Source organism: Mobula birostris, chromosome 24, assembly GCF_030028105.1.
Source record: "Mobula birostris isolate sMobBir1 chromosome 24, sMobBir1.hap1, whole genome shotgun sequence".
NCBI classification, from domain to species: Eukaryota; Metazoa; Chordata; class Chondrichthyes; order Myliobatiformes; family Myliobatidae; genus Mobula; species Mobula birostris.
The window spans coordinates 24,081,546-24,107,129 of NC_092393.1; the positions used below are offsets into that span (position 1 = coordinate 24,081,546).

The 25,584-nt window shown below is 39.0% G+C and overlaps 1 protein-coding gene across 1 annotated transcript in view; it reads left to right on the forward strand.

Annotated features, from left to right (window-relative positions):
* Window positions 1-25,584, forward strand: part of tbcd (tubulin folding cofactor D) — a 268,544-nt gene that overhangs the window by 198,582 nt on the left and 44,378 nt on the right. Inside the window, exons 28-29 of the mRNA XM_072241956.1 lie at window positions 8,168-8,259; window positions 10,862-11,002. Of these exons, the coding sequence (XP_072098057.1) occupies window positions 8,168-8,259; window positions 10,862-11,002 (233 nt within the window). The remainder of the gene's footprint in view (window positions 1-8,167; window positions 8,260-10,861; window positions 11,003-25,584) is intronic.

Sequence of the window (25,584 nt, forward strand, 5' to 3'; positions counted from 1 at the left end):
CACTCAACAAAAGTTGGGACAGAGGCATGTTTACCATTGTGTTACATCACCTTTCCTTTTAATAACACTTTTTAATCATTTTGGAACTGAGGATACTAATTGTAGTAGACTTGCAATTGGAAATTTTGTCCATTCTTGCTTGATATAAGACTTCAGCTGCTCAACAGTCCGTGGTCTCCGTTGTCTGATTCTCCTCTTCTTGATGCACCATACATTTTCAATAGAAGATAGATCTGGACTGGCAGCAGGGCAGTCAAGCACACGCACTCTGTGTCTACAAAGCCACGCTGTTGTAGCCCGTGCAGAATGTGATCTGGCATTGTCCTGCTGAAATAAGCATGGACGTCCTGGGAAGAGACGTCGCCTTGATGGCAACATATGTCTCTCTAAAATCCTAATATATGCCTCAGAGTCAATGGTACCTTCACATACATGCAACTTACCCATGCCGTAGGCACTGATGCACGCCCATACCATCACGGATGCTGGCTTTTGCACCTTCCGCTGATAACAATCTTGATGGTCATTTTCATCTTTGGCATGGAGAACTCGACACCCGTTTTTTCCAAAAACTAGCTGAAATGTGGACTCATCTGACCACAGCACCCGGTTCCACAGTCTTTCGGTCCATCTGAGATGAGCTCGGGCCCAGAGAACACGCCGGCGTTTCTGCATAGTGTTGATGTATGGCTTCCTCCTTGCGTAATACAGTTTCAAGTTACATTTCTGGATGCAGCAACAGACTGTGTTGAGTGACAATAGTTTTCCGAAGTACTCCCGAGCCTAGGTGGCTGTGATTGTCACAGTAGCATGACAGTTTCTTAGGCAGTGCCGCCTGAGGGCTTGAAGATCACGTGCATTCAACAGTGGTTTCCGACCTTGCCCTTTACGCACTGAGGTGTCTCTGAATTCTCTGAATCTTTTCACAATAATATGTACTGTAGATGTTGAAAGACCTAAATTCTCTGCAACCTTGTGTTGAGAAATGTTCCTTTTGAACTGACTAACAATTCTCTCACGAATTTTGGCACAAAGGAGTGAGCCACGATCCATCCTTGCTTGCAAAGACTGAACCTTTGATGGACGCTACTTTTACACCCAGTCATGATACCTCACCTGCTACCAATTAGCCTGCTTAATGTGGAGTCTTCCAAACCGGTATTACTTGAATATTCTGTGCACTTTTCAATCTTATTTTAACTCTGTCCCAACTTTTGTTGAGTGTGTTGCAGCCATCAAATTCTAAATTTGTGTATATTTACAAAATACAATTAAGTTGGTCAGTAAAACTATTGAAAATCTTTTCTCTGTACTTTTGTCAGTTAAATAAAGGTTCACGTGAATTAACATATCACAGATTTTTGTTTTTATTACATTTTGGAAAATATCCCAACTTTTCTGGAAATGGGGTTTGTAGTTCAATCAACTGCTTTCATTAAGGATCTACGTAAAAATTCGGTGCTGCGCTAAGTAGTTGGTGAAACTCCTGCAAGAACATGCAGAGAACGAGGGCGGCAGCCATTGATTTCATTCAGCACTGTTTACAGTAGACTTCTCATATTCAGGATAATAATTGTAATTAACAAATACACACAACTGAGGTATGAAGATGGGGAAAAAGAAATGTTTCCAGTTAGGTATTTTGCCTCCCAAGTGAGGAATCTGTTAAACTGATCTCTTTTAAACAAGTAATGAGATATTGACCTTTAATTAGGATGGAAATCTTAATGCTTTTGTTCAACCCACAAGGAACAAACAGAGTTTGTTAGAAATCCTAGTGCTTGGATTATCTATAAGAATTTTGTCTGCTTAGCTAACCTTTTGGATGTTTTAATTTCTCTATCCGTGTGGCTTATGACAGAAACAGGTCAGCGTTAAGGGCAGCATTGCTCTTGCCTATCTTTTATTCAAATCAGTCAGAGAAAGGAGTGACTCCTCCAAATAATTTGAATAAAAGACTGGCAAGACATCCTGAGATCCTGAGAGTGAACAGCAGTGACTATTGAACTATGTGATCAGCATCTAAAGTGACTCAGCTTAGATGGTTTTTGCCAAAGCATTCATATTTGTACCAGAACAGATGATCAGCTACTGCATGACAGCAGTCTGATTCCTGTTTTTGTTATTCAACATTCTGCTCCTGTGTGTCATCAATAATATATCTCTGTTCTGAAGGAAACACAATGTTTCTAGTTGACATCAAGCAGAGCTCTGATTAAAGTGCCCTGAGAATCTGCAAATGCATGAGGACTTTAGATGACTGTTGTTTGTGTCTTGATACAAGAAGAAACTTGTCCCTTTTACTGCTACCCCTCAAGGGTTCCATTTTTACCACTTCTAGAATAGAAATTATGTAGTCATGGCTCTGTATGAATTTCCGCAGGAAGTTGGATTTGGACTTCCCCATTCTGCTTGATATTTCTGTTATATAGGCCAGAAACTGTCAGGGATCTGATATGCAACCTCCTCATATATATCACTATTGTACCCTCACTCCACTATGGATGTACAATCTATCCCTTCCTTACACATGTGGACTGATGTTTCTGCTCATTTGGGGTGGGTGTGCATGTAAGAGAGGGAGTGATAATGGGGCTGCATCTTGAGATATGCAATGATAAAGAAAGAGTTAAAGAATAACATGATTATGTGTTGAAGATGAGTGCAAGAAGCTGTAAGGCAGAACGGACAGCTCACCCATGTTTAGAAGAACATTGATCCGAATAGAGAAAAAAAAGTTGAGACAATACTTTTGTTCATTGTAGTTTCGTTAGTATCTAATTTGCAGCTTGAGGGACACCAGTATGTGCCATGGGAAAGATCCTCATCCTCATCCGCCTGCTCTGAGTTGACAAATCTTTCTCCTTTTGCTTTCAGCTACAGGCTGGATAACTGAAGCAGAATATCTCAGCAGCCAGCTCTTACCACTTCCAATTCACATCCACTCTGAGGTGGGCTGGCACATCTGATATGATGGATGCCTTAAGAACTCTACCTTAATCCATAAAGGAGCTGAAATTGACATGAGTGGAACAGGCATAATTTACCCCCTGTACTGTCTTGGTGTAATCCATTTCAAGAACTGTGGTATCACTTACCACCTACAATGGCATTGATGCTGAGTGAATACCTTTTAAACCTTGGTGTCAATTACCACTGGAATGGACAGGCAGGTGTTCAGAACTTATGCAGATTTGCCATTTAAAATAGAAATTTACTTGAAGATCACTATTGAATCTTACATTTAGATTATGTTGCTGTTAACAGGCATGATGGAATTTGTAGCCAGTGTAGAAGTAATTTAGTTTCTAAGCATCGGCACTTTACTCTTTGGACTTTAGCTTAGCATATGAAACCGGGTTTAAACACATTTCCTAGTGGTTGGAAGAGGTTACTAGGCACCAACATTTTCCAGTAATGAAATGGCATCTGTTGTTCACCTGTTGTGACGGCAGGCGAATTGAAGTGGATCCAAGTCACTCCTCAGTCACTGCTTCATGACCTAACTCTAAAAGCACTTGATCACAGTGGATGTAAGTGCTCTGGATGATTGTCATTGAGGCAGGTTGCCACATTCTCTTAGGCACATGTATGATTTCCCTCTATGTATAGACGACCACGGTGACCTTCAAGTGGACCAATGTTATCCTCAGCTATCCTTTTGCTCTTAATGTATTTGTAAAAGCCATTGAGATTCTCTTTCATCTTGTCTGCCAGAGTAACCTCATGCCTTTCAGCACTCCTGATTTCTTTTAGTCTTCCTTGTGTTTCTTCAAGCACCTCATTTGTTCCTTATTGTTTATACAGCTATCCACCTTCTTCTTCTTAATCAAGCCCTCAATATCCCTTGAAAACCAAGGTTCCCGAAGATTGTTGGTGTTGCCTTTTATTCTAATAAGAATATACAAACTCTGTGCTCTCAATATTTCACTTTTGATGGCTTCTCACTTACCAAGCATCTCTTTGCCAGAAAACAGTCTGTCCCAAATCACATCTGCAGATCCTTTCTGATGCTACGAAAATTTGCACTTCTTCAAACCAAGGACCAGCCCTATCCTTCTCCATAATTATCTTGAAACTTAGTGAATTATGATCACTAGATCCAAAATGTTACCCTACACACATTTCTGTCACCTGTTCTTCCGTAATAGGAGATCCAGTATTGTGCTCTCTCTGGTTAAGACCTCTATATATTAAGGAAACTTTCCTGAACATATTTGACAAATTTTATCCTATCTAGTCTTTTTCCGATATAGGAGTCCAGTCAATAATGTGGAAAGTTAAAATCACTTAACATCACAACCTTATTTTTCTTGCAACTGTCCACTATCTAGCTACAAATTTGCTTCTCAAATTCCTGCTGACTGTTGGGAGGTCCCATTAACATCCTTTTCTTATTCCTCAGTTCCATCCATATAGCCTCAGTAGCAGATGAACCTTCTGGTCTGTCTTGTTTGAGAACTGCTGTGACATATTTCACCACCATGTTTAATGTCACCCCTCTTCCTTTAACACCTACCCCTCAATAATGTCTAAAACAATGGAACCCTGGGACATTGAGCTGCCAGTCCTGCCCCTCCTGCAAACAAGTCTTACTAATGGCTACAATATCATTATTCCACATGCTATGCTCTTAACTTGTCTTCGTTACCTACAATCCTCCTTGCATTGAAAGAGACACAACTCAGAACATTAGTCACACCATGCTCAACTTTTTGATTCCTGCCTTGGTACAGAGACTTAAAATTTACTTTCTCCACAAATATTCCACTGGCTGCACTGGAATTTTGGTTCCCATCCTCCTGCAACTCCCATTTAATCTCGCTGGAGCAGCACTAGCAATCCTTCCTGCAAGGCTATTAGTACCCTTCCAGTTCAGGTGCAAACCCTTCTGTTTGTACAGGTCTCACCTTCACTAGAAGAGAGCCCAGTGATCCAAAGTTCTGAAGCCTTTGCTCCTGTAGCATCTCCTTAACAATGTTTGAACCTGTATTATCTTTGTATTTCTTGCCTTGCTAACACATGGCACTGGTACCAGTTCTGTGATCACCACCCTGGAGATCCTCTCCTTTTACATAGCACATAACTCCCTGAACTCAGTTTGCAGGACATCATCGCCCTTCCTGCCAATCCTGTTGCCCCTGACCCTGGCAGCTGGGAGGCAACAAACCATCCAGGAATCTTGTTCTTATTCACAGGCCTTCCTGTTTGTTCTAACAATGAATCCCATATTACTACTGCTCGCCTCTTCTTACCTCCTTTCCTTCTGAGTCACAGAGCCAGACTCAGTGCCAGAGACCAGACTTCTGTGGCTTTCCTCTAGTAGGTCGATCACCCCAATAGTATCCAAAATGTTATCAAATCACAAACAAGAGAAAATCTGCAGATGCTGGAAATCCAAGCAACATACACAAAATGCTGGATGCACTCAGCAGGCCAGGCAGCATCTATGGAAAAATAAAAGTACAGACGATGTTTTGGGTCAAGGCTGTTTCAGGTTGAGTTCCTCCAATGTTTTGTGTCTGTTGCTCCAAAATGTTATAATTGTAATGGAGGGCAACAGTTACAGGAGTAGCCTGCACTGGCTGCCTATCTGTTTTCCCTCTCCTGATGGTTAACCAGTTACACCTGTGTCCTGCACCTTCCCTATATCTCCTAACAATCAACCTGTCCATCTCCCATAGGATCCAGAGTTCATCCAGTTCCCTAACATGGTCTGCAAGAAGCTGCAGCTGGATGCACTTCTTGCAGGTATAGTCATCTGGATACTGGAGGGCTCCCTGTTGTCTCACATTCTGCAAGAGGAACACTGTGCTATCCTGACTGTCATTCCCAATGCTCTAACTGTGCAATAAGAAAGAAAGAATTTTACCAGAAACTTACCTCAGAGTCCACCTCTTTTCGCTGAAGCCTCTTGAGCCAAAGCCTCAGCTCCCCACTCTAATCCTGGCCCACTCTAACTGCTTAAATCTAACTACTTTTCATTGGCCTTCGCCAGGATGCCTAATAACCCAGATAATCTAGCTCTGCAGAAATTTCCAACCAGGCCTGCTCACTTTTTAAATCTGCTGTGTTACTGTCCACAAATAACTATCCTGTAGAAAGTAGAGACTGGTCCTGGCTTCTTTTTAAATCTGGCGTGTTACATGTCACAAAAAAAACAGCAATGATATTAAAGTTATTAGCTATTCAATTACAAAGAAAAAAATGTATTTAAGAATCAATTTGGCAGCTGAGAAATGCAAAGGATGAAGGGAGATAACACAAGAAAAATATTATCAGCAAGCTCCCTTATTGTTGCTAAGTGGTTTGTTTTCTATCAAATTGGCACTCCCTTGTGAATGGTCTACTTATATGTTTAGTCCATAGAGCTGTCAATAAAAACTTCAATCCAAGGAAGTTAACTCTATATCGCTCCCATTGGGCGTTGACTGCCTCTCAGTAATGAGTTCCTCCGCTCCTCGCTTTCAGTTGCAAGGGGTCTTTAGTGTCTGGCTTGTAAATTTCCTTAACAGTGCTGAAAAATTGGTATACTTAATAGTTGTTAACTCTGTTCTTTATGTGCTTTTTTTTTTGTCTAATCCCTGCCTTCGGATGCCAGTAAAGCTGTGGTCAATTAGCTCCTTGATTTGTTTATTGTCATCAAACCGGTCCTGGTGGTTATTATTAAAGTCACTTCAGGGATGCCAATTATGGTGGGCAGCAGGTTAGCCTGTAAGCTCAGGAAACATACAGTTCCTTTAAGATGGAGTTGTAAGGTTGTTAGTGAGGCACTGCATGCAAAAGACTAACTTTGTGGGTGCTTCCAAGCTTTGAAATTGATTGTTTTGTGGCAATGCAAATGTTTTGGAGTCGGATTTATGGAGGTATGGTCATGATCAGAGCAGCAGACATTTTGTTTGTGATGACACAGGTGATGCAGACATTTCTGTGGTTTCTTAATCAGATAATATAATCTAGTGGTGATTGTGCTAGGAACATAGAAACAAAATGTTCATTATGATGAGGCTCTGCACTAAGCAAATTTGGTAAGAGAAAGACCCTTTGCAGTCAGACATCCTTACATGCTCCTGAGATTATACTTTGGCAAAGGGTTGCATACCTTTTCATCCGGGTTTAATCATCTGGAAGGGTCAGTTTGTCAGCCCTTGGGCTGTGAACACAATTATTTTCAAAGCAGGAATATGACTGTCATATGTTATTTCCAACAATATGAACTTCAAGACCTAAAACACCAAGAGGTTCAAGGACAGCCCTGAACACTCCTAAACTGACATATGAGTCACAGGATCATAAGGCATTCACTGATTACAGCACATAAGTTACTGAGAAGCCCTCATGTTTGGTGAAGCTTACTCTGTGCAGATGGTTTTTCTCTTTAGGTTTTCCCTTTCCAGAAAATGTACTTTATTGTTCTTTAAAGTGGCAATCTCCTGTGCATCATGTCTCAATGTGCATCATCTAACAATGTCAGTGTGAGAGCATGTGAGTTCTGTAGCAATGTCAGTGTCAGAGCATGTGAGTTCTCTAGCAATGTCAGTGGAAGACTTTTTAGGTCTGTTACTACTGGGATTGTCCTTGAAGCTCTTGATGTTTCAGGTGCTGAACTTCATATTGAGTGGGAATTGCTAATGTGCTTCTTTAAACACAGAATCACTGTTGTACACCATCTATCATAACTAAGGTACTGGTAATTGTCGGAGTCAGGGATTGGGACTACACTTTCACAGATCTTCAGCAGTTTGTGAGCGTTAATAACCATGTGACTGAGAATGGTTTCCATTCACCTTAGGCTTACTTACCAGTGAATCAAGATCTTGCTCTGTGATTATAATAGAACATGTGACTAGCTTCCAATTGGTACTGATGGTGAACTTTAAAAATTCCAAATATTACTATCTATATTACCTTTATAACTTACCCCCCAGGCAGACACACTGTCCTCCTCTGTGCTCACCCCCTCCACATGCATCATTCTTTCGGTGACTCACACCCATCCAACCCCAATCTGGTCACCAAATTTGATGCATTGTCATCAGCCAAGATGTTCATTGGCCTGCAATGTAAGGTGGCATAAGATTTCTAGACTTCAAAAACTATGACCTGTAGTAATTCTTTCTCGTTTTTGGATGCTTCCCATAACCTATTTTCGTTTTGTTTGTTGCAGGTATTAGAAGGACTACAAAGAGTCACCTGGATGACAGTGAAAGATACCAACTTTGCAGAAGCAAGAAGGGATGCATTGAAAGCCATTGCTCAGTATGGATTATTTTAATTTATTCAATCCAGTGTATTAAATTGCAAATTATTTTCACTGACTGCTAAGGCAAATTTAAGATATTTGATTCTGTGCTTATGTCTTATGGTCTTATAAATCATAGAACTCAAGAGAATCTAAGACTTTGGTTCAAACACTTAAAAAGGTGGAATAAATAATGACTTTAATGCTAAATGATTTTAGAATACAGGAGAAAAATAAATATTAAAATATCAAATCATTTGGATAACAATGATTAGAAAACAATTTTAATTTTTAAAGCAAAGTAACATTTTATTGTATTAATTGGTGGCTTAATGAAATATGCTTCCTCCAATTTTCCTTCTTGCTGTATTCACGTGACCGTGAGACAATAAGGTACAGGAGCAGAATTAGGGCCACTTGGTCCATCCTTCCATCATGGCTGATCCAATTTTCCTCTCAGCCCCAATTTCCTGCCTTCACCCCATATCCATGCCCTGACCAATTAAGAATCTATCAATTTCTGCCTTAAGTGTACATAAAGACGGCATCCACAACTGTCTGTGGCAAAGAATTCCACAGATTCACCACACTCTGGCTAAAGAAATTCCTCCTCATCTCCGTTCTAAAAGGACACCCTCTACTCTGAGGCTGTGTCCTCTGGTCTTAGATTCTCCCATTGTAGGAAACATTCTCTCCACATCCAATTCATCAAGGCTTTTCACCATTTGAAAGGTTTCAATGAGGTCACCCACAGAAGACAGGCACAGAGCCATCAAATGCTCTTCATATGACAAGCCATTCAATCCTGGAAATATTTTTGTGTACCTCCTTTGAACTCTCTCCAGTTTCAGCACATCCTTTCTAAGATAGGGGGCCCAAAAATGCACACAATACTCCAAATGAGGCCTCACTAGTGCTTTATAAAGTCTCAGCGTTACATCCTTGCTTTTATATCCTAGCCCTCTTGAAATTAATGCTAACATCGCATTTTCCTTCCTCACCACAGATTCAACCTGTATATTAACCTTTAGGGAATCCTGCACAAGGACTCACAAGTCCCTTTGCAACTCAGATTTCTGTATTTTCTTTTCATTTAGAAAATAGTCAACCCTTTCACTTCCAACACTGCATTCCATCTGCCATTTCTTTGGCGGAATCTCCTAATTTGTCTAAGTCCTTCTGTAGCCTCTCTACTTACTCAAACATACCTGCCCCTCCACCTATCTTCATATTGTCTGCAAACTTTGCAACAAAACCATCATTTTCATCATTCAAGTCATTCACGTTTAATGCAAAAAGAATTGGGCCCAACACTGAATCCTGTGGAACACCACTAGTCATCTGTAACCAACCAGAAAAGACTCCCTTTATTCCCACTCTTTGCCTCCTGTGAATCAGCCACAGCTTTATTCATGCTAGAATCTCTCCTGTAATATAGTGGGCTCATAGCTTGTTAAGCAGCCTCATGTGTGACACCTTGTCAAAGGCCTTCTGAAAATCTAAGTACACAACTTCAACTGATTCTACTTTGTCTATTTTGCTTGTTAGTCCTAATTCCAACAGATTTGTCATGCAAGGTTATCATGTACCTTCAAGTACCCAGAGACCTCGTCATTAATAATCAAATCCAACATCTTCCCAACCACTGAGGTCAGAGTAACTAAACTATAGTTTGCTTTCTTCTCCCTCTCTTCCTTTTTGAAGGGTGGTGTGACATTTGCAATTTTCTAGTCTTCCGGAATTATTTAAGAATCTAATGATTCTTGAAAGATTATTACTAAGGCCTCCATGATCTCTTCAGCCACCTGTTTCAGAACCCTGGGGTGTACACTATTTGGTCCAGGTGACTTATCTACCTTCAGTCCTTTCATTTTCCCAAGAACCTTCTGTCTTGTAATGGTATCTTCATATGCTTCATGATCCCTGACACCTGGAACTTTCACCATACGATTAGTGTCTTGCACAGTGAAGACTGATGCAAAATATTTATTTAGTTCATTTACCATTTCCTTGTTCCCTTATTTCTACCTCTCCTGCAATATTTTCCAGTGGTTCGATATTCATTCTTGTCTCTCTTTTACACTTTATGTAACTGAAGAAACTTTTGATACCCTCTTTAATATTATTGGCTAGCTTACTTTTGTATCCCTTCTTTAGCTTCTTAATGACTTTTTTTTTAGTTGCCTTCTGTTGGTATTTAAAAGCTTCTCAATCCTCTAGCTTCCCTCTAATTTTTGCCCTGTTATATTCCCTGTCTTTGGCTTGTACGTTGACTTTGACTTCTCTTGCTAGCCATGGTTGTGCCTTCTATCCTTTTGAATACTTCTTCCTCTCTGGGGTTATATATCCAGTGCCTTACGAATTGCTTCCAGAAATTCCAGCCATTGCTGCTGTGCCATCATCCCTGCCAGTATTTTCCAATCTGGCCAACTCCTGTCTCGTAGCTCTGTAATTCTCTTTACTCCACTTTAATACTGATATATCTGAAGTTAGCTTATCTTCAAATTTCAGGGTGAATTTAATTTTGACTAATAATACTTCTACTTTGAAATAAAAACATATCTTATTGTTAAATTTAGGGTAATTTTCTGATCAATTTTCCTCAATGTTTTCACCTAGAGTCTGTAAGACTGTGGGTGTGAATGAAGATGGGCCATGTGATCAGGCTGTCTGTCAAAGTAACGTGTCCCAGATCTATAGTACCTTGTTGGATTGTATGAATGACTATACCACAGACAGTCGAGGAGATATTGGAGCATGGTAGGTATAAAATACTATATTATTGTCCATGTATTTTTAAGGATTACTGGGTGGAAAATCAAGTTGCTCCAGTTTGTTGTGCCTTTCCTGCAAAACAATACCTGTTGTCCTGCAAAAATTATTATCTGCTTTCCAAGAATATGCTTATTCAGGAAGTAGCCATGCCACTGTGATGAATGGCACTACATGTGCACCTACATACACTTACCATTTGTCAGCCACTGTTACACACTTAACAAAGTGCATTGAATGCCTTCTATCTTTATGTTGAATGACATGACTGAAACTGGGAAATGTAATATATACACAAGGCTTGGAAAAGCTTAATCTAGCAGGTCTTCAATTTTGGTCAAATACATTGCAGATACGTTTTAAATTCCAAGAGTGTTGCTGATTACCATCTCCTTAGATCGCAAATAACCTTGGAAAAGCTGAGTAATTAAATCAATTTGAATTGAAATTAGATGGTTCAGGAGGGAGAGAGAAACCGGGAAATTATAGACCGGTTAGCCTAACGTCGGTGGTGGGGAAACTGCTGGAGTCAGTTATCAAGGATGTGATAACAGCACATTTGGAAAGCGGTGAAATGATCGGACAAAGTCAGCATGGATTTGTGAAAGGAAAATCATGTCTGACGAATCTCATAGAATTTTTTGAGGATGTAACTAGTAGAGTGGATAGGGGAGAACCAGTGGATGTGGTATATTTGGATTTTTAAAAGGCTTTTGACAAGGTCCCACACAGGAGATTAGTGTGCAAACTTAAAGCACACGGTATTGGGGGTAAGGTATTGGTGTGGGTGGAGAATTGGTTAGCAGACAGGAAGCAAAGAGTGGGAATAAACGGGACCTTTTCAGAATGGCAGGCGGTGACTAGTGGGGTACCGCAAAGCTCAGTGCTGGGACCCCAGTTGTTTACAATATATATTAATGACTTGGATGAGGGAATTAAATGCAGCATCTCCAAGTTTGCGGATGACATGAAGCTGGGTGGCAGTGTTAGCTGTGAGGAGGATGCTAAGAGGATGCAGAGTGACTTGGATAGGTTGGGTGAGTGGGCAAGTTCATGGCAGATGCAATTTAATGTGGATAAATGTGAAGTTATCCACTTTGGTGGCAAAAATAGGAAAACAGATTATTATCTGAATGGTGGCCGATTAGGAAAAGGGGAGGTGCAACGAGACCTGGGTGTCATTACACACCAGTCATTGAAAGTGGGCATGCAGGTACAGCAGGCGGTGAAAAAGGCGAATGGTATGCTGGCATTTATAGCGAGAGGATTCGAGTACAGGAGCAGGGAGGTACTACTGCAGTTGTACAAGGCCTTGGTGAGACCACACCTGGAGTATTGTGTGCAGTTTTGGTCCCCTAATCTGAGGAAAGACATCCTTGCCATAGAGGGAGTGCAAAGAAGGTTCACCAGATTGATTCCTGGGTTGGCAGGACTTTCATATGAAGAGAGACTGGATGAACTGGGCTTGTACTCGTTGGAATTTAGAAGATTGAGGGGGGATCTGATTGAAACGTATAAGATCCTAAAGGGATTGGACAGGCTAGATGCAGGAAGATTATTCCCGATGTTGGGGAAGTCCAGAATGAGGGGCCACAGTTTGAGGATAAAGGGGAAGCCTTTTAGGACCGAGATTAGGAAAAACTTCTTCACACAGAGAGTGGTGAATCTGTGGAATTCTCTGCCACAGGAAACAGTTGAGGCCAGTTCATTGGCTATATTTAAGAGGGAGTTAGATATGGCCCTTGTGGCTACGGGGGTCAGGGGGTATGGAGGGAAGGCTGGGGCAGGGTTCTGAGTTGGATGATCAGCCATGATCATAATGAATGGTGGTGCAGGCTCGAAGGGCCGAATGGCCTACTCCTGCACCTATTTTCTATGTTTCTATGTTTGGGTGCGATAGTCATGCAAGATAATCACGCAAATTAATGTGCCCATAAATGTGGGTTTCCTGCTCATTATATTGGTAAACTTCTCATTTTTATTTAAAATTACAGTGCATTCAGGTATTTGAACAAAACATGATTTACATTTCTCTTCTCTTTTTTTAAGATTATAATTGCATAGCTTGCTGCTTGTTATCTGCCAGAGCAAATTGCAGGTCGTTGTTACATAAATTGAGTTTTATTGATTTTTCATACTAATACTAGGTTAGTAAGCAGAGAGTTGTGAGTGAGAGCACAACTTTACCATTTGAAACTATCAGCTTCAAATTTGATTGAATAAGTTATTTAATTGTGTATGAATTATTTTGTCAGTGTTGTATGAAGTCTAAATTGATTCTTCATTCTCATAGATGTAATTGATTAGTATATGAGTTGACTCTTGTGATGTACTCTGAAGTACTTGATCCTGAAATGTATGGGTTAAGTTGCCAAACCAGGACTGATGCACACAGTTTTAGGATAATAGTTCATTGTTGGACTGAGGCAATAAATGGATATGCTGCCCGTCAGACGAGATTGATTCATATACCTATGTGAGGCAAAGCTCAAACAAATGCTAATTCAGATAGATGGGAATGATTCCACAGTACTATTTGAAGAAGAGAAGGGACTTTCCAAGCTTTGGCCAAAACTAATTCCTCAGTCAGAGCCACAAAACGCATTATCTTGCTCTTCTTAATATTTTTGGGGATCTTGCTCTACAGAAATCTGGTGATTTTTGCCAATGAAGTTGCAGTGGACGTAATTCAATAAATTTGACAGTAGGATACATTTACATTTAAGCTACACCTTTTATGACTTTGGGACATCTCAGCAAGTTTTACAGTCAGCGAATATGGAAACCAGTATTGAAATAATAGGTCCCACAGGCAACAGTGTGATGAATGATCAAGGTGTCTGGTTGGAGGAAAAAGCACCCAAGGGGAGCCTCCCTGTTCTTATTTAACTAATGTGCTGAGATAATTTATCTTCACTGGAAAGTGAATTCACTGCAGACTTTACAGACCTGAAAATTAAATTAAGATAATTGTTGCAAATTCCCATTAATGAAGCGTATGACAGTACAATCTAAGTACCATTGCTGAGATATTTTTCTATACTTTGTGGCCCAGTAATATATATATATATATATATATATATATATTGCCTTAGTCAAAGCAAGCCATGTGTCAAAAGATGCAGTGCATTAACCTGTCCTCTTTGTGACATGATGTTTAAGGGTTATAAACATTCTTAATTTCTTTTGATCTTCACTCTCATGTCATATCTTTATTCCCAAGTCAAGATTTGCACTTATGTAAAAGTGGTGCAAGTGTATTTAATATTGCTGCCAATATATTTTCTCATCATCTCTGTGGTGTTCACACTATGAAAGTTATTGATGTACTTGTGGAATTATTTCACTGTAGTTAGAAAATAGACAAATGCTGTTTTAGTATGAGTGCCATAAATACTTGAACCAAACTTAAATATTTGGATGAGGTTTCCCTAAGAACTGCAAAACTTAATAATGAAATAAGAAAACAAAGTCAAGAACAGATGCCGTTAGAAAATTCAGTGTATTATTGTCATTTTGAATATATTTTGATGCATTCTTAATATTAAGATAAACTCCAAATGCAGCCTTTTTGGTTTTTCTTTTTACTATTTAATGATACCTTGTAACTGTAGTCAGAGAAAATTTAACATTTTTCTCTACAAGGACTCTTTTCATGATCAAAAACTAATCACCAGCAACAAACAAAACTTCTCAGTCACTTTATACAACCAATGGTGAGATGTGTAAATTTTCAGAGATTTAAGTCAGATTGAGTTCATATCAGGAATTGAAAGTGAAACTACTGTTGTGGATCCTTTCTCAATTGTGGAGCTAAATATAATGCATCTTCTCCTTAATTGCATTATTTAACGCTGTATGTAACTTTGCATAATGTTCCATTGTGGGGTGAGAAAAAGTTGTAGTCAAATAAAGAAAGAATATAATTTTATAAAAACAATAATAGATGACAATGAGTGCTATTCCACCTGATGCCGGATGTTAATCTGCAGACAAGGAAGTTTTCTAAGCATAATTGAAAACACGCTCATGGCAACCAGTCCTTCAAGAATTTTTTATGACCTTTAAAAATTCATTGGAAGAGTAGCTACAAATCAGATTTTTCAAGATTGTAGCATTTTTGTATTTTAATGAGTTAAGTTAGTTATTGTCATTCTTATTTAAATAGATCCTTGAACCAAAAATTCTAGGTTTCTTCGTTTCATTTTGTTGATGCCAAGTGATGTCGGCAATCTGGTAAAGACTTATTTTGCAGGGTCTAAACTGATGCATGCTGTATGTGTTCTGCATTCATGTATTCTTAGTTGATTTAAATAAATATTCATTATATACAATATTATAGGTGAAATATAACTACAGGATTTTTTATAGTGCAGGCACAAATGTGTATAATATGTCTAACAGTAAATGCTCTCTGCTATATCTTGTTTGGCTGAAACAAGATGAGTATGACATAAATACACAAAATCTATACCAGATCACGAATGTAATTTCAAAATTTTGACAGCTCAGATTTTCAGCTACAGTTATTGCATCATTCTGTATCATGATTAATGATGTGGTGCGTTGCGATGCTCCTGTGCCTAAACAAAAGAGGGTGTAATGGTGTACAGAATAGAAAAGCATTAACTGGGTCACAGAAAAAAATATATAACAATATTAGAGTAATGTAAGAAGCAGAAGTCAGAGAAGCAGGAATGGGAGTGTGGCAAAAAATTGAAATGACGGCAGGCGAGAAGTTTGTGTTTACTCTTTTCAGATTGGAAGTAATCTGCAAAGGGGGCATCCAGTTCATTTTCCTTTCTTCAATATAAATTGAAGGAAGTGCAAATGAATTGGTTGGACTTTTATTTCTTGGATAGTGAGTAAGGAAGAGGTAAAAGGGTATGTATTTTGTTTTCTGCATGGGAAATTACTATATCATAAAAAGGGGTGTGATAAGTGGAGATATAAGAGTGTACTGGAGTTTCCAAGGGAACAGATCAGAAAGAAGTAGAGGGAAGCACAGTGGCGGGATGGATCCATTGAAATTGGCAAGTATTGGGGTGAATGGTGGATACAATAGAAACCTAATTAGGAGTAGTAGTGAGTGAAATTGAGGAGATGCAGTTGAGATCCTGATCGACTATGGTAGAAGGGAAGCTATGATCGAGGGTAAAAGGAGACATTTTAAAGGCATTGTTGCTCTTAGTTAGAGCAGATACAAGAGTGATATGGGAACACTGGGAGAACAGAAAGTGGAGTGGGAGAAGGGGTAGTTGAGAAAATTGTGTTAGTTGGTAGGCTTACAGTTAATATTAGTTGCTATCTGAGATGGAGATAGCGATGTCAAGGAAGGGTTGCAAAGAGTTAGAGTAGGGCTAGACCTTGTGAAAGTGAAACAGATTGGAAATTATCAACATTGTTAATGAAATTTTCAAATTCTGTACAATTACAAGAAGTGGCATCTAAGCAGTCAAAATGTAATGAATGAAGGGTCAAAGAAAGGGATCAAAATAGGACTGAAACAATACTTGAGTTTGAATTGACTTTATTATATATTTCACATACGTGAGGAGTAAAAATCTTTACATTACGTCTCCATCAAAATGTGCAATGTGCAATCATAGTAATTTATAATAAATAGAACAGTCGATGCAATATAGAGTACACTCAAGTCAGCGTGAGTTCATCAGTCTGATGGCCTGGTGGAAGAAGCTGTCTTGGAACCTGTTGGTCCTGGCTTTTATGCTGCAGTACTGCTTCCCGGATGGTAGCAGCTGGAATAGATTGTGGTTGGGATGGCTTGGGCCCCCAATGATCCTACGGGCCCTTTTTACACACCTATCCTTGATAAATGTCCTGAATCATGGGAAGTTCACAACTACAGATGCTCTGGACTATTCAGACCACTCTCTGCAGAGTACAATTCGCATACCAGGCAGTGATGCAGCCAGTCAGGATGCTCTCAATTGTGCCCCTGTGGAATGTTCTTAGTATTTGGGGGCCCGTACCAAACTTCCTCAACCATCTGAGGTGAAAGAGGTGCTGTTGTGCCTTTTTCACCATACAGCCGGTGTGAACAGACCATGTGAGGTCCTCGGTGATGTGGATGCCAAGGAACTTGAAACTATTTACCCTCTCGATCCCAGGTCCATTGATATCAATAGGGGTTAGCTCATCTCCATTTCTCCTGTAATCCACAGACAGCTCCTTTGTTTGTGCGACATTGAGGGAGAAGTTGTTTTCTTGACACCACTGTGTCAGAGAGATGACTTCTTCCCTGTAAGCCACCTCATTATTGTTTGAAATAAACCAATCAATATAGTGTCATCGGCAAAATTAATTAGCAGATTGGGGCTATGGGTGGCAACACAGTCATGGGTATACAGGGAATAAAGGAGGGGGCTCGGTACGCAGCCCTGAGGGGCTCCTGTATTGAGAGTCAGAGGGTTGGAGGTGAGAGAGCCCGCTCTTACAACCTGCTGGTGATCTGACAGGAAGTCCAGGATCCAGTTGCACAAGGCAGGGTCAAGACCGAGGTCTCTGAGCTTTATGTTAAGCCTGGATGGAACTATGGTGTTGATTGCTGAACTGTAGTCCAAGAACAGCATTCTCACATAAGCATCCTTCTTCTCCAGATGGGTAAGGACGGTATGTAGAGCAGTGCCTATTGCGTCATCTGTTGATCGATTGTGTCAGTAGTTAAATTGTAGGGGGTCCAGTTTGGGCGGTCGCAAGCTGCAGATGTTTTGCTGCAAGCTGCAAGGATTGTTCCATGTGTGCATTTCAAAGATAGTAATATTAGAGCCCACATAAGTTCAAAATAGCCGCATCTTTAGCTTGAAAGAAAGATTGGAGTTGTTATTCACTGTAAGTATGGGTTCAATCAGGCAAAGGAGAACAGTCATGTAAATGGACTGATTGGGCTATTATTCAAGGAAGAAGTGAAGGGTCCATGTGTAAGATTGAGGTGCAGATTTCACTCCAGCCATCGTTGGTGAAGATAAACCACTTGTTCAAACCTGTCAAAATGATAGAATGTATCGAAGGTGTCATAATAGGGGGCTTAATAAGGGGGAAAAATCTGATCTTTTAGACAAAAGCAATCTAATATCAGAGATACTTATAAAATATGTTTCTCATATGTAACTTTTTGGTATATGTTTTGAATCCCGTTAGAACTTTTACTTAAGTTTTCATGTAAGGGATTTTGAGCTCTGTGGAAATATTGTGTATGTATTTTGCATCATAGCTTTCATCCAAATTTTTTAATAACCAGCTTTATATAAAACATGAAGACCCTTGGAAAATATTACAAATATTTTATTCAATACATTGTTTTCAAAATTTTAAACTTTTGAATGACAGTTTAAGCTAATGCTTTTTGTTCAGATCTTCTACGTTGTTAAGAAAAAATAATATTAAGGCTGGGCTATATTGGGTTATATGAAGAGCTTTGATGCTGGTATCTAACAAAACCTAGTCAACTGTAATTACTGCTGATATGTTGGATACTGACACAGAATGCCAAGGGAAGCCTCCAGTTAAAAATCGTTTGGAAAACTGAATGTCTTTCTCACTTGGATGACTAGCAGAAATGTTTTGAAGTTGATGAAGGAAAAAATATACATAATTCAGCTATCTCTAAAAAGTAACTTATAAAAAGCACAGGAAAACATCTGTAGTACAAATAACTAGGAGTATGAAATTTGTACAGGCAGTACATAGTTTAAGTTATTGTATATATATCATAAATATATAAAGCCTTCACTATCAGGCTTTGTAATAAATTTTGCTTGCATTCTTGCTATGCTTCAATAACTTTACTAAAATGTTGGGCATATCTCATTGAATTTTATCTGTTTTGAACTATGATGAACATTTAGAATATCCTTCAGGGAGTGCAGTGAAAACAATGGAAATTATTCATTGACTTACTTCCACCTTTACAAGTATGCACTCTAAATTCTAATAATTAATTTAGACAAAACCTCTTAACTCTCCTTCTGCTAGTTGATTTTGAATGTATGACCTCTGGCTATTGCCCTTCTGCTATTAGACACAGTTTCTCTCTACTTATTCTTTCAAAACCAATCATTGTTTTCAGTGGTTATTAAATTTCCCATTATCATTTTCTGGTTTATGGAAACAATCCCAAGTGGTCTGTCCATGTAACAGGAATCCCTCATTTCATGAAATAGCAATACCATAGGTGAGTGCAGTACTGAGCCCATAATAATGCAAGTGAATGCTATTGAAGTAGAAGTTTGTTTCTGAGAAGCAATTGAAATCTAAGGGAATGCAATTAAACAGACTTTTGAATTGATGTGTTAAAGTAACCTTCAGGCACTACTATGGTGGAAATAAGGCAGGTAGCATGATTTGTTTCTTACATTTACCTTCCTGACAAATTCCATACGCTACTCTAGAGTGCAATAGGTTCTTTTTTATATTACTGCATGCTGATATAACTTTGGTTTGATTATAGAAGCATTATTTTATTTATTGTGAGCAGATTTGCAAATCCCTCAAGGCCCTACTATTAGGAGAAATCTAGAAGGTCTCCAGTTGTTCATCCTGTTGATCTGATGAGATTATTAACATAACCGGGATCTACAAGAATGGAATGGGAGTATAGAAAAATCAGAGCTATGAAACTGGTCCAGCTTTCTTTTTTCTACCCATCTCTGGAAATGAATTCTTGATCATCATATACCATCATCCCTTTGGGATAGAACAAGGAAATTTTGTGTTTCTTACAATCTTCTACATCAACAGATTTTGTTCAGAATGATCCTGGAGCCTTCTGAAGTTGGCTCTCTGGATATCCTGCTTTGTGTGCAATAAAGCAGACAACTAAGCCAACAACTGGAGTTAATCTGCTCAGGTTGTATTTAACTTTATATTAAGGCAGATATCTTTCCTTTTACCTCTCATGCATTAGAAAGCATCGGTATGTGGTGGTAGGCAGAGTGGGAATTCTTTGCTGCCCATATTCATTAGGTCTTTGTACAGCACAGAAATGGACTCTTCAGGTCACTAACAAAGTTTTTGCCTGTTTAGCCTTATAGGACTTTCTTGCATTAGGTATGTATTTTTCATACCTTGCCTATTCAAATGCTGATCTAAATATCTCAAATATAATGATTGTATCTGATTCCACACTTCTGGCAGTGAATTCCAGATATCAATCAACCATAAACCAATGCCCTCTTGTGTTTGAAACCCCTACTATGGGGAAAAAGATTCTGACTATCAAGTTGCACCATCTTCGATTCTCAATTCATGACTGCATTCAATTAAATGAATTTCAGAGGCAGAATACAATGTACAGACACAACATTCAAGTATGTAGAGAGCTAACATGCAGGAATGAATCTCAAGGCACTCTTATTCTGAAAATTAATGGCATGGTAAATTAACTGCTGTGGACTAAAGCCTTGCTGTTGAGCAACAGTTGTTATTGCTCATAGCTGAATAACAAGGCAAAATAAACAAGAGATATGTGAATTTAGGTTAAGTATACATGACAAGAGAAGATACTATTTTATGATTTCATGGCCAGGAAAGGAACAACTTTAAGGTTTTACAGTTTCATGCTGCCTATAATAGCTGCTGTTGAATTTCTCATTTATATTAGAGGTGTTATTTGATATAGGTGTTGCTTGAAGATAGTTATTTTATACACCTTTACACTACAGAATTGCATTTCATGACAACACCCATTTTAAGTGCTGGCACTATAATATAAATGATCATTTAGTCAGTCACTCATACATACTGCGATTTTAAGATACCCACTAGCAGGAGTCAGATGGTAACAGAAACAAACTAAATAGTGTCTTCCAACTCTACAGCATCAAGTGTGTATTAGAACTTGTCGTGATTTTGCCAAGATCATCTAAGAAGTAAGCTCCTTCCATATTTCCCATTTCCTGCACAGTACATCAGAACAGAATCAGGTTTATTATCACCGGCATGTGAGGTGAAATCTGTGAACTTAGTAGCAGCAGTTCAATGCAATACATAATCTAGCAGAGAGAGGAAAAAATAATAATAAATAAAATAAAACTTAATAATAAATAAACAAGTAAATCAATTACATATATTGAATATTTTTTTTAATGTGCAAACACAGAAGTACTGTATATTAAAAAAAGTGAGGTAGTGTCCAAAGCTTCAATGTCCATTCAGGAATCGGATGGCAGAGGGGAAGAAGCTGTTCCTGAATCGCTGAGTGTGTGCCTTCAGGCTTCTGTATCTCCTACCTGTTGGTAACAGTGAGAAAAGGGCATACCCTGGGTGCTGGAGGTCTTTAATAATGGACCCTGCCTTTTTGAGACATCGCTTCCTAAAGATGTCCTGGGCACTTTGTAGGCTAGTGCCCAAGATGGAGCTGACTAGATTTACAACCTTCTGCAGCTTCTTTCAGTCCTGGGCAGTAGCCCCTCCATACCAGATCGTGATGCAGCCTGTCAGAATGTTCTCCATGGTACAACTATAGAAGTATTTGAGTGTATGCCAAATCTCTTCAGACTCCAAATAAAGTATAGCTGCTGTCTTGCCTTTATGACTACATCAATATGTTGGGACCAGGTTAGGTCCTCAGAGATCTTGACACCCAGGAACTTGAAACTGCTCATTCTCTCCACTTCTGATCCCTCCATGAGGATTGGTATGTGTTCCTTCGTCTTACCCTTCTTGAAATCCACAATCAACTCTTAATTAGGACCAGAAATAGACCTTTGAATAAGGGTTATCTCATTAGTTGTTTCTTACTTATGAACTTGAATGGAATTTTCCTTATCTGTTTAATATTAAAAAAAAGCAGACTCAGATCTGCTATACCATTTAATAGGATCATAGTTTCTCTGAATGTAACTTCAACTTTGCATTTCTATCTACCCACCATCATCCTTCATTCGTTTGCTTAGCTATTGTTTATCTATCATTGACATTTTCAAGTTTTCTACTTCCACCATGCTGAGAAATATATCAACAACTTGGATATTATTGGATCTGACAGTTTAATTCTTATATAGACTGTTTAATTGTTATTTTCTTTGCAGTTATTTTCTTTTGCAATTCAAATCATATGAATTAAGATTGAATCAAAACAAAAGGCAAAGTTGTGAAACCTAAGAGCTCTTACCTGAACAAAACATCACAGTTTGAGAAAATTGATGAAGAACTCCAGGACAAAATATCCCAACAATGATACGTGTATTAAAATGCAGCAAATTACTGAGGGAAAGGAAGAAGCTGGAATGGCTGCTGCTGATTTAGAAATAAAACAGCATGGTCGGTTTCATTGATAAAATGTTAACAGGGTGAGTAGAGACTTTCACTAATTGAAAGAAATGCTAGTCTTGCAATAAACTACAAACACAGTATGATATAGACTGTAAAAAGTCTAAAAAGCAAATCTGCATTAACTAAACAAGCAAAAGAACAACAGTAATTCAATTGTAGTGTGTTGTATGGAGCTCAGAGGCAAACAGCAAACTGAAACAATATGAAGAAGCTGAACAAGGGCTTCAAGTGGGCAGTCCTGCTAGTGTCACTCCCGGTGGTGCTACCTCTGAAGCTGTGCCATGGGAAACACCCCAGAGTAAGCGGCACCATCTGAACGCTGAAGAATTGCAGGATGGACATGACATGGACTCTGCAGCGGTCCCTAGTGACTCCAATGAGAATGACAGTGATGAAACAATAAGATTGACAGCTATGTCATGCTTGCTCCAATAAAGACCAAGGGAGTGAAGACACATAGGACTGAAGATAAAACCATTGATAATCAATATATTGACAAGCTGGTGGCAGATCCATCAACTATTGCTCAACAATTTACTGACAGGCAGGAGGTGCTCAGGCAATCCTGTGACTCTTACTGAAGAACAACTGAAAGCATTTCAAACTTTAAAGGTGACATTGTGTATTACACTTGCATTAAGAATCCCTGATACAGGTAAATCATTAACCTTGTATGTCAATGAGAAACACATGATGGCAGGCAGTCTTAACTCAAGAACATGGGGACCGACAGCGTCCTGTTGGTTATTGCTCTGCTAAAGATCCGATCCTGTACTTAGATGGTTGAGAGAGGGATCTAAATGTCTGGATGGGCTGTACTCTCTGAACCTGAAGTGTTGGCGTCAGGAAGCACGGCTCCTCGCACCTCTCCACAATAGGCAGAACTAAAGGTTTTGATTGAAGCCTGTAAGTTAGCGGAAGTAAGATCAGCTACTATCTTGACTGATTCTCTATGCTTTTGGAGTTGATCGGATTTTGGGAATTTATGGAGACTAAAAGGATTTCTCACAGCTGTAGGAACCCCAATCAAGAATGGCCAACTAGTACAAGAAGTACGGATGTCATTCATTTGCCACAGAAGTTGCTGTATTAAAATGTGAAAACCACTCCAAAATGACCACAATAGAAAGCTGTGGAAATGCATTCGTGGATGAGATTGTAAATGTGCAGCACAGAAAGAAGTAAAATAAATGAAAGAAGTACCAAAGACAGATGCAGTGAAACCGACTACTGGAATAATAGAAACAAAGTTCAATTCTGCCACAGATGAACATACAAGATATTCAAGCGATGCAAGCTCAATGTTCTAACTGGGAAAAGTGGTTGTGAATGGAGAATGGTGGGGAATTAAGTCGTGATGGGTATATAGTACTAGGAGCTCCAATTATGTTGTTTCACTATTTGGCAGAGTAAATACATTCTGTAGGACACATTAGAGTGCAATAGATGATCGACAGATTCTCCCAATGGTAGTGGAATCCGAAGTTTGAAAACTGCATGACATTACAGAAAATAATTTCTGGAGCAGCGGAAAAGCTACCACAATTTTGCCCCACCTAGTCTACTTTTACACTTACAAGTCGACTACATTACTTCGCCTAAGTGTCAAGAATATTCAAATGTACTGGTAATAGTGGACTAGTTTTCTAGTTGGGTGGAAACTATTCCCAAAAAGAAAGCCAATGCACACACAACTCTGATCAAGGAATATATTCCTAGTTGGGGATTGCAATGTCACATCGACTCTGACCAAAGAACACATTTCACCAGGAGTGTTTGTCAGGAATTATGTTGACTGATTAATATTGAATGGTCTTTTCATTGTCTATATCCCCCAGTCATCAGAACAAGTTGAACAAATTAAAGGACTCATCCAACAACAACTGACTAAGTGTCATTAGGAAGGTGTACCATGACTTACGGTGCATCCTATGGTCTTGTGTAGCATTAGAGCAATCCCAAACAAGAAAACTAAACTAAGTCCCTTCAAGGTGATAACTGGGCATCCTATGTCACTGCCGGGAGCTCTTGATGTCAGATAGGCTGATATACACATTATGGCAGACAGTTTAAAGAATGCATTGGAATATTGATCAACAGTTGGGAGGGGTCCAAGTCTATCTGAAAAGGGCATCTCAGATTTATAATGGTGTGAAAATTAACAGTGTGCTGTGTTCATAAATGGGGGCACAAAATATAAGAGTTGAGTGTTGTAATGACACAAACTCTGGATAGGTCACACTTGGAGTATTGTGTACAGATATTGTCACTCCATTTTAGAAACAATGCAGTTGTGCTGGAAAGGGTGTAGAGGGGATTCAGTGGGATGTTGCCTAAATTGAAAGACTTTAGCTATGGGGAAAGAGTAGATAGTTTGAGCATGTTTACCCTGGAGTGAAGGAGGCCGTGGGTGATCCAGTAGGATATATAAGATTCTGTATGTAAGTATGTAGTGTGATTTGCACCTTGGCCCTAGAGGAGTAATGTTTCGTTTAGCTATAGACATGTGCATTGGTGAATGACAAACGTGAGGTGGAATTACATTTCCCCATGATAGGAGTATTAAAATCAATAGTATATTATTTGGGAAATAGGAGATTAAGGGGGATTTTAGGCTTAAATTTTATATAGAGGGTAGTTGATGTCGAGAACGTGTTGCCAGAGGACATGATGGAATTGGATACAATTGTTATATTTAAGAGACACTTTAATCAAAAAGGTATAGAAGTATATGGTGCTAATGCCAGCATTGGGATTAGTATAAATGTATTGGGCTGAAGGGTCCATTTTTCTACTGTACAACTCTAACTCTGGAACTTAAAGAGTTCCAAAGACTCATGACTCTTTGAGAGAGAAAAATAATTGCCTCATCTCTGTTTTAAATGGGGGACATCAAATTTTTAAGTCGTTACTGCTAGTTCTAGATTCTCCCACAAGGAATCATCCTCTTGACATCCACCAGTCAAGACTTTTCAGAGTTTTATATTTGAATCAAATCACCTCTCAGTCTGCTACCTCCAGCAGATACAAGACTAGCCTGTCCAACTTTTCATGAGGTAACCTGTCAATTTCAGATAGTAGTTTTGTACATCTCTGAAATTCTTCCAGCACATTGACAGTATTTTGTAAATAAATACAAAACTGCATACACTACTCCAATTATAGACTAGTTTACATAGAAACATAGAAAATCTACAGCACATTACAGTCCCTTTGGCCCACAATGTTGTGCCGACCATAGAAACATAGAAACATAGAAAATAGGTGCAGGAGTA